A 13,985-nucleotide genomic window follows, 5' to 3' on the forward strand; every position below is an offset into this window, starting at 1 on the left:
TTCAGCTTAATTTTCTTTCTGGTCTGTCACGCATGCACCCGGTTGTAATTGCAAAACCACAGTAGTCCAGGAAGATGTACCAGACGTACATCTTCCTGGACTTTTTTTCACTACTCGATAGTACAATTTGGTTTTTATATGAACACCACCTTTAACCTTCAGATATTGCTTTTTAAACAACTTTTTCTTGCTGCCTCACGCACAATTACAACCTTCATTAAAAAAATTTAACCTAGCTCCTGTCCTTTTTGTACTATGTGACCTTATTATGCATGATTTAAGGCTGCGCTCTAATCAATGACTTTCATCCATTTATAAAATGACTTTTGTAGCCAAAACCAATATGCCTTCACCGTAATATTAAAAAAGGTTCTTTCCAAACTTTTTAAAAAAAGAAAGTAAATTCAACACGGATCCCTGTACAAGTGATTGTTTTTGGTAAAAAATATTGAACAGGATATAGTCACATAGCTGAGCAATTAAAAAGAAAAATTTAATATATTAGCAACAGGTGTGCATGATTTTTTTGTTTCGAATTGAAAAAAGAATTTTTTTTAATTTAGTTCTGTGGGTACTATTGTGGTCTTTAACGACCATATGAAACATTACTTCATGTTACGGCCGTTTCCTTCATTTTGAAGCGGAAAAAGCTATGTGCAGGGTAGTAGGACGCCTATCAATGCTTTTCACGGCTTTTTATTAGGGGTTTACAAATTTGTGTACTTAGTATTAGCTTCCAGAAATCATTGAAATTTAAGATGGCGGACAGGAAGAAGAGTTATAATTTAGCTGAAGCTGTAGACTTTATTTTGAACTCTGACGATGAATACATGGATGAACTAATATAAGAAGAAGAGTCTGAAGAAGAAATAGAACCCTGCTTTAGAGTTTCAGTTGTTGATTTTGTTGATGAAGAGGAGATTGAAGCAACAAATGGCTCACCGGTGAGTAGGTAGTACCCTAAAAAATGTATAAAATTCCCATGCTCTAAGGAATGCGATTTTGGTGATGTACTTTTGTTTTTATGAAGTTATAAGATCCTTTTCATTCTCTTCAGGTGGAAGAGGCTGAAGTGGAATTGCCCTGCTGCGAGTCTGCTACCATAGTTCCTCTCCGCCGGAATACGCCATCACCACTGTTGTCAACCACAACAGATTCTGAAAGCGAAAATCAATCTGCTTCAGAAACAGGTACTTCTGATCTTTCAGATGATGAGCCTGGAGATGTACAGGGTGCACCAAGGCAGGGTGATGTGAACCCAGTAGGGGCTAGCAGAGTGCGCAAAGGACGCAGTGCTGGTCGTAGATGGGGCATTGGTCGTGGACGCGGTGCTGGTTGTGGAGGTGGTGCTAATCGTGGACGAAGTAGAGCAGAGAACCAAAATGGAATTGATCAAGTTGATTTGAGACCAGAAATTGAGTACACAAACCCTAATGCTGATGAACTATTTCTCGAATCAGTTGGTCCGACACGCGAAACTCATTTTGCTTCAACTCCTTTAGAATTTTTTCAATTGCTTTTCCCTGAGGAGCTTCTGCAAACAATAGTTGACCAATCAAATCTGTATTATCATCAATCTAGAGATCAGAATAAACCTGTAAGTAATGATGTTTCCATGCCTGAAATGAAAGCATTCTTGGGAAAAGTTCTTGCAATGGGAGTTGTTGATTTGCTGAAGTTCCACGATTACTGGTCCTGCAACGATCCTATAATCACAGTGCCTTGGTTTGCAGGCATTATGCCAAGGGATAGGTTTTTCTTTATCCTCAAATATTTGCAGCTAAAAATGGGAAAATATCGAAGATGGTGAAAAATAAAATCTTCTGAAATATAAATTGTTTCAAAAATTCATTGAATTAAACGTTTAGTTTTAACATTTTAAAATCCTATTTTCCTTTACGTAAACATATCGGTTTTATATATGTGAATAGGTTAAATTTATTTAAAAGTTAAATTTACTATTACAATGGAAACTAAATCCTTATCTCCTTTTTCTTCCTCTGAAGTAGATTCATTTTCAGCACTCCATATCCAGAAATACAGCTTAAAAAGTTAAATTTACTATTACAATGGAAACTAAATCCTTATCTTCTTTTTCTTTCTCTGAAGTAGATTCATTTTCAGCACTCCATAACCAAATCAAGTTATTCTCGGTGTCAAAAATGTACATCAACATCAGTATTAAATGAACAATATTTCTAGAAAAGGTTATAAAAAATCGTTGGTTAAGCTATTCTTAAGGCTATTTTCCACTTCAGAAAAATTTTCCGCAGAACAGGCAGGAACAGAAAAGCTTCTAAGCATGCTATAATGTTTGCATCATGTGAGTGGAATTTTGTTTTTAACTTTTTATTTGTGTTTTGTGTGGAAACAACAGGTAGAAAATTATTTAGCCAATCAGAATATTTGATTTTGTGAGAATTGCGAAAAGTGTGATCACTTTCTGTGTTAAAATGTGCACAACAATATCAAGTGGAAATTACCAGCAGACAATTTTGGATTCTGTTCTGTTCCTGAAACAGCCTTTACGAAAAAAAGAACAAGAAAGGTATTTTCCAGTAATTTTTTTTATATTATCGTCCAAAATAAAAATAATGATGATACATACATCTCCATATCAACATATTTTACTATGATACACACTTTGAAGTCTAAATAAATTAAATAGACGTTTATTGCAATCAAATAACCATAGAATCATTCAGAGATAAACGACTAAAATGTATCCAAAATTTGGCGACGGTCCCTAATAAGTCAACATCATTTCGATCTTACAGTCCTTATTCTTAAGAAATAATTAAAGAAATTTAAAACATTAAGTGAATAATGCAGCCATTTGGACAGCTACAGCAGGATCACTGCCACATTAAATATTTTATTAATGTATTTAAAAGCATTTGACTTTCCATAATTAAATTTTATTTCTTTGATTTACAAAGTTCTGGTTAATAGCTAACAAGTTCCAGTAACAGCAGCTTAAGATGTAAGGACATAAGTCACAACCTTTGAAACCTTAATTTGAATCATTCATCTCTGTCACATCCTGGGCATGGCTAAAAACATTGCCGTAGAATGTTCTTCCTAGAATCTGTTCTTTTTTCAAATAAATCTCTGTAAATCTCTGAATATAAACTATGTCGTTCTAAGTTGAAAAACAATCATTAGCACAATGGCAAAAGATATTTAACAATGACGCGTGATTTATAAACCAGTCTTCCCTTGCCCAATTCTTTGCTTTCTTTTAAACCAAATCCGTTTTTAACAAATTTTTAATGGTTTTTAATTTTTTGTTTTCTTACTCTTTTTTATACTCACTTTCCTTTTCTTGTATGCTTTAGCACTAATAGTAACATCCTTAACTCTAGATACTTTATACGTTAAAATCAAGACTTGATCCTAACTGGATATCATCAATTTGTACGCTTCGACCTGTCAGAAAACAAGGTAAAAATTATTTTTTAGTCAAACCTCCTATAGAGTACTTGCTATACATGCTATATACTGGACAACTGAAAACAACGGATCTTTTCTAGGAAATAATAGAACTACAGTTAAAACATATTTTATTACGAATATATGAAGATTTTCCTTTAAATTAACCTAAATTTGCCATTAGTCTAAATCAAGGCAATTTTTTTTCACGAAAATGCAAGGTAATTACACAATTAAAGTAAAGTGAAATTTTTGACTTTTATGACCTTTTGTTATGATTTATCGATTTACAAAGAGTTCTCTCAAATAACTTTAACATGTTTAGTTTTAACTTACTTGTCTCGGAATAAATCTTCACCTATTACCCCGTGACACAGTTACTTATGATGTAGTGTTAAAAACCTATAGCGGACATCTACAGGGATTTTTCTTTAGGTGTCTGGTATGGACAAGTTAGAGAACAATTGACCCTCAAATGTGATTAAGTACCAATAATTGCGCATTTTAGACAAAATGAGTAAAAACGGTTCAGAAATACAGATTTTCGAACTTTTCTGAGGATTGGATTATTAGTTTTTTTCTGCTGTTTATATAAATACAGGTAGATCCATTAAAATTTTGCAATTTGGTCCTAGGTTGTCCTAGTTACCCACACGGTGAAAAGTGACTGATATCACCACCTTGTTAACAAGTTATTTGGCTTTAAAGTTATAAGTGCATTGTAATGGCTTTATTAATTCGGTATTAAGATATTGATGTTAAATTACTTTTATTTACATTGCAATGTTTAATGTGTATAATTAACTTGAGGCATGCATTTTTCTGCAACATCACAGGAAAACGAACGCATACACTTTGCCTGTGAAAGGCAGACAATGAATTAAATTTGCAAATTACTTTAATTTTTATAAAAATCTTGGAAATATACTAATGCTGAAGATCTGCAGGAAATGCCTTGTTTAGTAGGTTACAAGAGGCTGAAACCCTGTGTGAATTTAAGTTTTTAACAACAAGAATATCACAAACACTTCGATCAAATAAAAAAACAAATGTCTCTTTCTAAACAACTCTAAACAATAAAGAAATAGAGCAACAATTAAAACTAGCCAAAAGCATGCTTCACCTGGGGAAACATAAAAAACAAATAAATAGGACGCAGAAAATTTATCCGTAACCACAACTCTACGTTTGCGTTATGTTACAAACTGTCTGATGATTCTCGGCGTAGCTAGACCTACTATAAATATTGTTTCAAAATTCATGTGAAAAATTTAAAGCAAATTATAAGAAAAGGCTTCTTCTGATCTTTCTTCTTTGAGAGTGGGATCCATGGCTGTATTGCGTAACTATTTATAAAATGAAAACAGTTTTTTTTGCTGGGGATGTTAAACCAAAATTTGCATTTCTTTATTGGATCGAAAACAACAACACACAATCCTTCGTAAATGGACAAGTGTCAAAATATCTATTATCTTTCACCTGATTTCACAAACTTTCAGAAAATTTTTACTTCAATATTACAACTTTCACAAAATAAGGATAGAAACTGTTAAGACATTACACTTTTTTCCCTTAATAAAATGTTGTATGTTACAACTTTAGCAAGTTGGAAAGTTTGTGTTTGAATCCTTAAGAATATTTTAATTTCCATTGAAAATAAATTTATAGGAATATTTACTTTATGACATCCTTTCTTATACAGAGGAGATGCTTATTGGCATAACAGTGTCCAGCTGTTTGAAAGTGTGGACTTTAAAACCAATTTTTGAGAGTAAAGTGAGTAGTCTTTTACTGGCCTTTCACTTATTATTGCGTATTCTTTTTTTTGTGTACTAAATGCTGTTTGCAATGCAGAGTTGAAAGTATTATTATCGTATTATTCTACTATGCATTAGGCATAACGTTATTTTTTTCCAGAGCAACATAGAACATACATACATCTTTAAGGTGTGAGTATAGGGAAAAAATTAATTTTTTTTCAAAAAAATTTTTAAATGATTAGATAGAGAAAAGTCTAGTCTTTCTAATGGTACAAAAATGTTTTTTTTAAATGTATTAAAGTTACATTTTTTTAAACAAATTTAAAAATTACTTTTTGATATGTGATAAAGATCGATTATTTGTTCCCACATAATCATCTTGGGTATCAATTTTTGCTACTCAGATATGTGAGTGAACACATGTAGCATAAATTTTTTTTTCAAAACACCTGTTATCTAATACTCGTTACTATAGTGACCAATTTTTTATGCAGAAGTAAAAGATTTCTGTAAAAAACTTTAAAGCTCTTTTTCACAGAATGTTTTTAAGAGAGTACTCCTACGTTTTAAACCTCTTTAACAAAACTATAGAAGCTCTGAGGTGAAGAGCACGCTTAGTGTGGAGATGAATGTTTGATACAAAAACGATTTTTTTTTATTTCATGAGTTATAATGATTTGTCCAACGATTGTAGGTTAATTGTGGAAAAAAATGTAATAATAAATAATTGGTGAATTAAAAGCATTTTAAAATGTCACAACTTTCGTATACTCACGCCTTAATTAAACACCTACAGCCCTTATTTTGAGAGCTGTTTAGCAAAAAAACAAGGATTAAAAAGCTATAACAGAGGGAGAGAGATGAGTTTATAAGACTTCTGACCTTTTGGAAAGGGTGTTTATTGGATGTAAGTACTTTGAGAAAGAGGATTTGACGAATGTTCTTATTAAGATAAAATGCGAATTAATTTAGAATGAGACAATATATGAGGAAGAATCAAAAACGCTAGACTGCATGAAGGCAAAAGTAATGTGTACAAACCCGTTTACACAAAGAACTGTACTTATTATTAGCACTCAGGCCTGGCAGGTATAATCATGTAAATTAAAAGATGCTATATAACACATAACACAGATGTAACTGTACAAATTAAATGTGTTAAAACGGTATACTTTTAGATATTTGATGCCAGTGACTTCAGTTTTCTTGCTGCATTGCCTGCACCACAAAAAATCCCGCTTACTAATGGTGATTTTGTGGCAACCAATAGAGTTCTTATATGGAACAAAGTAATCTTTTAGATTTTTTATGTTTTTTGTATTATACCAGAAATACACAGATGTTTCTTTCTGATGTTTTTGTGCAGCAATTCTAGCTTCACTCAACACAAATAGCTCCATGTTGAAATGTTTTTGCAACATGCTACATGAATTCGTATAGCAATGGCATTCTTTTATTTTTTGTGTGATTTGTAAGAATTAGTTTATTTGTGCATGATGGTGTGGTTCAGATTTTCATTTTGCATCAAGCTAATTAACATGACTTCCACTACACATTTACAAACCAGTTTTTAATGCTAACTTGACTATCGTGGCAAATTTCCCCATATGCATTTAACCTTTCGCATTTTTTTGTATTTTTTTTTAATAGATGGGAAAAGCTTTCTTATACCGATTACCTTCAAGGTATATTTTTTGTTTCAGTTTTTGTTTTGTTTTTTCTGTTAAAAGAATTACGCCTTCCATTTCTTTAGTTGAGCTATAAAATATTTTTTTTTACTACCAAACTAATATCACAAAAAAACCCACCTGCAGGTACCTTCTTGGTGCAGAACAAAGTGACTCTATATTAGCAGCTAGTTCATCAAGAACACCAGTGCCACTCTGTAGCTTCAGTACGTGTGTAGAAGGGGTAAGAGATAATCATTTTGTTTTTCCTCAGATTTTCGGCCAGTTAACAGTTCTTACATTTGTATAAAGATATATTCTTATACCTAATGCTATTAAATGTTTCTGATGTACCCTTTTCCATATGTAAAAAATGTTGCAATTCTTTTTTAGGATACATTTGATTATCCTATGGCATTTTCATATGGAAGGCGTGGTCCTTATTATAAGTTGCTGCTTCAAGGAGCATGTGCAGGGTAACAATTTAACATCTTTGTCGAATAGTTGTCAAATGGTTAACGGTTCTTATTTATTTGCATGCAGATAAATTTCACCTAGTTGTATTTATAAAAATTACAGACGTATTTTGCAGGATTTCAGTGTGGAAGGTACCTGACAGTGAAGCAGCAGATCAAGTCTTGTCAGCTTCATCTGGAAGTGATAAAAGACACAATCCCTCAGGTTCGTTGATTTGTTGTTGTTTGTGTGGTATGTTCTTAAAGTTATTGTTTATTGTCTCAGAGAAAGGACAATATTTTAAGTGTTTTCTACTTTTGATAACTCCTGGAAGTGGAATATATTACTGGAAAGTTGCAAAAATGTAGAAAACTTGGAAAATAATTCTGTCCCTTATTAGTCTGTTTCCTTAAGTTTATGGAACCTTTTTTTGAATGCAAAATTACTTGCTTTGATAATGCGAAAAGGAAAAAAAGGAAAAAGTTCACAAAAAACATTAAACTGTTACATCCAACCCAAAAAATCACTGAAAATATTCTCTCAACATATTTAATCAGGTCGATGGCCAAAAAAAGGTTATCATTTAATTTCCAAAACATACAAAGTTTATATATCACAATTTATTATTTAGTTTATCGCATACGGTTGCCCTGCTAAATAACAAAAATTACAAATTTTAATTATTTTAGTCTATTGCATAATGCCCTCTATCAAAAAATTAATGTGATATGTAAAAGGTAACGGCATGGGAGGAGTAAACCCTTGTCCATTTTATTTACCCATAAAAATGTCAAGTGTTATTTAGTCCCCAAAATATACAATATTGCATGCATTCGTCCTGATAAAAGTTTATGCTAAACAAAAATCAATTTGTAAGTCACACAATCTGGTAGCTAAAGCTATAAGAATCTAGTTTTAGAAAGTTCTAGTTTTAGAAAATTTCAAAAAAATGTTTTCCTTCACCATGCTTTATGCCTGGCAACAATTGTTTTCGAATTGTCCTTTAAGTTTCTGTATATGTTTCAGGTCAGGAAAGGACTCAGGAGGAACAGAAATTTTGTATATATTTATATATTTACTAGTTTTTGAATGGCTATCATGCATAACTATTTGTGATAAATAAGTATGTATGTATGTACTTCTCATTAAATCCATATAAAGAAATATCAAAGTATATATAGTGTCGCAAAAATAAAGAACACAGTCATTTAAATTTTGCATTTTAGTATTAATAACAGAAAAATGAAAATTTGAAAATTACAATTATTTTAGTATGATCCATACCGTCTTCTACTAAACATTTTTATCCAAAATGTCAAAAAAAGTCAGGCAGTAAGTGCAAATAAAATCAGTTTCTTTAGCATATTTTATATTGTCTATTCCCTAAAATCTAAAACAGAATGTATATTGTATACCATCTACTCCAACAAAAGTTTACACAAAATGCAGAAATTGAACAGTTAAAGACAAAATAAGAATTTAGTTATTTCGGTATGATTCATACTGTCCTTTACAAATAAGAGCGGTGAGCAAGGAGTAAATTTAATTTCAGGTAAAATAGATTGAAAAGTTATCTAGGTATTTGTATTTGAAAAATCTTGATTGGTTTTTAAAGGGAACAAGAGGTACGAAATGACATTGGACTTTACTATAGAGCCTTAAAAATTGGTTAACAAGTCTTTAAATGTTTTAAAAAGCTAGCCAACAATTGTATCATTTATCATTTCTTAAACATGTTCAAGAAATGATAAACCTACAATACTAATCACAAATTGTTTATAATTTTTGGTTCTGGCAGAAAACCAATGTTTTTCAAAGATGAAGAAAGAACTGAACATGCTGCTGTTCTTACGAAAATATTTTTGTCACAGGTCACACATTTACATAAATAAAAAATATTTACTAGGTGTAGTGTTGCTCTCCTTTCTAAGAAAATAGTTTAAAGGTTCTTAAAATTGTTCTTATTCTCTTTGGAATTAACTTGACAGAGCAAGATTAGGTCTTTATCAACTATTTTGATAACGACAGTGTTAAACTTGTAAGGTTATGTTGTCTGGGTTATCCTTAAAAATAAAACAAAGCCATTTATTAGCTGTAGGGCTGTCTTCATATATACAAAACTTTCTTAACTTTCTTGTACCATCCAAGTTATTGTGGTAAATCATCGAGTATTAAACATAAGGCAGTGCATTGAAACAACATGTGACTTAAGCAAATCGTTTATTCATCTACAATCCTCTTAGCTTTTAAAGGAATTATTAGCTTCTTTCTCTTTAAATGTATTTTACAAAGTATAAATAGCTATGTACCTAGCTAAATCTCCATTTTATATTGAGCTAGCTATCTATACTGGAGCTAAAGCTAAAAGCCTTCAAGTACTGTTATTTTTCTATCTATAGCTACCTTAGTAGTCTTACTTAGACTAAGAGGAGGGAGTACAATATGCAATACCAAAGGACAAATTTTTCTAGAATTAAATTTCATGTGTTTTTTTTTAGTTGTTTTTCCACATTTACATCAAGACATACAACATTTCAAAATTTTTTTGATTTTTGTGAATTTAACCTCACTTTCTAGAAACTGTTCTTTCTTAACATTTAGTGTTAACTAATTTTACTTTTAAGTTTACGTGGGTTTGTGGTGCAACATTTATGTGTAAAGACAACATACAACATGCCAAATGAACTGATTTTTTGTTAATTTGGGTCTAAATTTACAGTCTGTATACATTATTACCAAGATAATGGTCTTTGTTTTTTAAATATTGAAGGGAACCCAAGGTATAAAATGATGCTGGACTTATATTATAGAGCTTAAAAGTTGGTAACAAGTCTTTTTAAATTTTAACAAAGCTCTTTTCGTTCTCAATATATTCACATGTTTAAACTATGTATAGGTATTTTGCTATACAAACATAGATCTATATATTTTGCTATACAAACATAGATCCTCTATATAAAATACTGCTTGAATTTTTATTTTCAGGGATAAATTTTACATTTTACCCATTATGAAATTCAATAATGAGAAATGATTTGCAAATTAACAACCTTGTTTACTTTTTGTCCACGCTTATAAAGAAAAAAATCCCTTGGATCGAGGTTGCTCACAGTCTGCATTACTTTATATTTGTGTCCGTTTAAACGAAAACGTTTAAAAATATAAGCAGGTGCAACAAAAAAAATTAAAATAAAATTAAAATGCAAAAAGTCCAACAAAATCAAAGGCGTTTACCACCCGTTACATATAAAACGAAATCTGCGAAAATTTATACTTGCTTTGCCATGCCAGAAGTACGCCATGGAAAAAGTATATCAGATATTAAAAAATGCAACATATATTGCCAAGTCATACAAAAAAGGTTATTACAAAATTTCCACACTGTACAGTTTGTAACACGTCATACCAAAATCAGATATTCAGTCTATTGCATACCCTTCAAAAGTTTTACACAATATATAAGAAATCAATATTTATCAACTTAAATCATTTCCGTATATTGTAAATCTACAGAGCCAAAGCCAAATTAACAAAAATCAATTATTTTGTCTTTGCAAATAAGATCTTACACAAAATGTAATCAATTTAAGTATGGAAAAACCAGTTATTTCGGTCACATATCCATCTCTCCCATAAAAGTTTATAGAACATCAGGGCTATTAGGGTGTAACATTTAATCATACAAAAGATCACAAAATATAAAAAAAGTAAACAGTCGAATTATTTCTACCTGGTACTCAAAAATTTTAAATCTCATAATTTGCAATACATAAATTGTAAGTCAACATAAATTAGATATTTCTGTCTATTGCATACCATCCTCTTCTGCAAAATATAAAAAAATCCACCTAATCATGGAGGCAAATAATTACGGATTATAATCATCCGTTACCATTTTTGTCACACTTTTGTGACTTTGTTCCTTCCACTGTGTTTAGCTTGAAGCGCTGTTCAGAATAACACATAGAACCTGTATATTTTTGTCTTTGGTCTCACCGTGCGCACACATACAAACAAGGCATATTAATATATAGATAACTAGTTGTTTGACTTGTGGAAAAATGCACATAGAGACACTGAAGTGTAAAAAACCTAAATCATGTTTTTTCATCAAAGAGATCCAAAGTCTGGAATAAAATTTATTTTCCAATAAAATAGAAAGCAATTGAATTTACTATGGTATACATCTTATAATAATCAAATTAACACGTTGGCTATGGAAGCTTTAGAGTTGTCTTTTCCCAGGACAACGGGACTTTCACACAATGGACACCCCTGCCAAACTTTTTTCTTATTTTATAGGCTTCAAAAAAGATATTTTTAATCATAGTATTGTGTGCCCAAGAATGACAAATATATTTGTCAATCGTCTTGTGTAATGATTTGGTATGTCTCAGGACGGAAGATGAATATATTACCAATTTTTGTTAATCAGACTCACAGGATTCTCTAGATAATGATGGTGAATCTGAAGGTTCCTCATCAGAGTCATATTCAGAAATTGAAGTAGCACCTGAAAATGATTTTTCAGGTAGAAAAATCACTATTTTAAAGAAAGGTGCAACCAAAACCACAACAACAAGGGGTAGAAAAATTACCTGTGGCAGGGAAAATGTTACTTGAGGTTCACGTGGTAGAGTAAAAACACACGGTGGAAGAGGAGTCCAAAGTCTTAGTAGAAGTTCTAGAGCACGAGGAAGAGGTCCAAGAACTCATGGAGGAACTGCTCGATATAATGCACAATCACTTGATCAAACTGACAACAGTAATGCGAATACTACTAGTACACCTTTAGTGTCAGATAGCACATGTGCAAATGGAGAACACAATACTGAAAATGTTTTGCCAAATGACAAGGAAACAGATAACTGGTCAATAACCCAAGTCCCCAAAATTTTAAGTTCAATGAAGAATCCGGCATCAAAACCAATGTTCCTGCAAATGCAAGTCCGGCTTTCCTCTTTAAACTATTATTGACTGAGAAATTACTTCAGGACTTAGTTACAGAAACAAATAAGTATGCAGATAAAACAATAAACAAATCTCGTCCATTATGTCGTCGATCCAATTACACAGGGTGGAAGATGGATGAAACCATGGATGAAATAAAGAAATTTATTGGAATAACTTTTGCCATGGGACTTATTCCATTTCCATCCTATAAGAAGTACTGGAGTACATTTCTTCCGACGTGTTATGAGCAGAGAACACTTTGAAAGTATCATGCGTTTTTTACACTTTGGTGATCAACCAAAATTTGAGAATGATTGATTAGTTAAAGTCAGATTAGTTCTTGATCATTTCAACAAATTGATGTCGGAAATCATTACTCCTGACAAAAAGTCTCCCAATGAATCCATGATATTATGGCATGGGCAACTGATATTTAGTATATATCAAAATATATCAAAAGTAAACGCCATAAGTTTGGTATCAAATTTTACGAATTGTGTACTTCTGATGGCTTGGTTCCTAACATAGAAATCTATGGAGGTCAAGGGTTCAAGGACAAACATTACTTAGGCCAAACTGGAGCAATAGTGTAGAAATTGATGAAGCCATACCTTAACAAAGGATACTATTTGTTTACGGATAATTTCTACAATTCTGTTTCACTAACAGAGTATTTGTCAAAGCGAAAAACCTTACATATCTGGAACCCTGAGGAAAGATAGAAAACGTAACCTAATATCTGTTATTTCAAAAAAGATGAAGATAGGGGATATGGTCTGGCACTCAATGAATGACATCACAGTCTTTCAATGGAAGGATAAAAGAGAAGTGTTAACTATCCCAGATGGGCATTGAGCTGAAATGGTAAGTGTTACTAACAGAAGATGAGGGGAAAAAATGAAGCCCAATATTGTGAAAGATTATAATCAGGGCTTGTCGGGAGTTGACAGAAGCGACTAAATGTTATCGAATAATTCTGCCCTGTGCAAAACATTGAGATGGTATAAGAAAGTTGGAGTGCGTATGTTTGAGATATTCCTATTAAATTCATTTTATCTGTTATTTTATTTGTTATCCAGATAAGAAGATTGAATTGGCTGGGGCACTTGGAAAGAATGGAGGAGGATAATTGGGTAAGAAAGTGTAGAGACTTGATAGTTCCTGGGGCAAAGCCCAGAGGCAGACCGAGAAAGACTTGGCAAGAGGTTATAAGGACAGACTTGATAGAAAGGAAGTTGAGTTTAGATCTAACACAGTCTAGATCAGATTGGAAGAGGGTCATTAATATACCCCGTCCAACCCATGCTAGCATGGAAAACGGACGTTAAGCCGAGAATGATGATGATGATGATCTCCATCAAACATACGCACCACAAAGAAAGGCAATGGCAATAACTGATTTCAGAGAAATAATTGTGACTAATCTTAATGGTGTGCTAAAACCTTCTGTTTACTTACGATCAGTTTGGAATTTTCACTATTTAGAACCCCTACCTCCAACGGAAAAGAAAGCACATCCATCTAGGAAATGTCAGCATTGCAAGAAAAAGGGAATCCGAAAAAAATCCTGTTACGCATGCGGTACTGTAAAGACAAATCAACTCTTTGCTTTGATCCCTGTTTTAGGCTTTACCACAGTGACATAAAAATCAGAGGTCCTGAAACCTAGGAAACTGATAGCAAATATTTCTTGATGTAATATTGATATTATTTTATT

At 32.1% G+C, this 13,985-nt stretch overlaps 1 protein-coding gene across 4 annotated transcripts in view; it reads left to right on the top strand.

Moving 5' to 3' along the window:
* Positions 1-13,985, top strand: part of LOC130648961 (WD repeat-containing protein 7-like) — a 54,920-nt gene that overhangs the window by 17,592 nt on the left and 23,343 nt on the right. For 2 of the 4 annotated variants that reach the window (XM_057455112.1, XM_057455113.1), the window contains exons 5-12: positions 3,366-3,444; positions 5,135-5,208; positions 6,165-6,281; positions 6,371-6,481; positions 6,843-6,877; positions 7,007-7,103; positions 7,253-7,335; positions 7,452-7,540. In XM_057455112.1, coding sequence (XP_057311095.1) covers positions 3,366-3,444; positions 5,135-5,208; positions 6,165-6,281; positions 6,371-6,481; positions 6,843-6,877; positions 7,007-7,103; positions 7,253-7,335; positions 7,452-7,540 — 685 coding nt within the window. Of the gene's footprint in view, positions 1-1,037; positions 1,598-1,862; positions 2,549-3,365; positions 3,445-5,134; positions 5,209-6,164; positions 6,282-6,370; positions 6,482-6,842; positions 6,878-7,006; positions 7,104-7,252; positions 7,336-7,451; positions 7,541-13,985 lie in introns of those variants that run through there. The other 2 variants (XM_057455114.1, XM_057455115.1) reach the window with 2 other exon arrangements.

Source organism: Hydractinia symbiolongicarpus, chromosome 7 (genome assembly GCF_029227915.1).
Source record: "Hydractinia symbiolongicarpus strain clone_291-10 chromosome 7, HSymV2.1, whole genome shotgun sequence".
NCBI classification, from domain to species: Eukaryota; Metazoa; Cnidaria; class Hydrozoa; order Anthoathecata; family Hydractiniidae; genus Hydractinia; species Hydractinia symbiolongicarpus.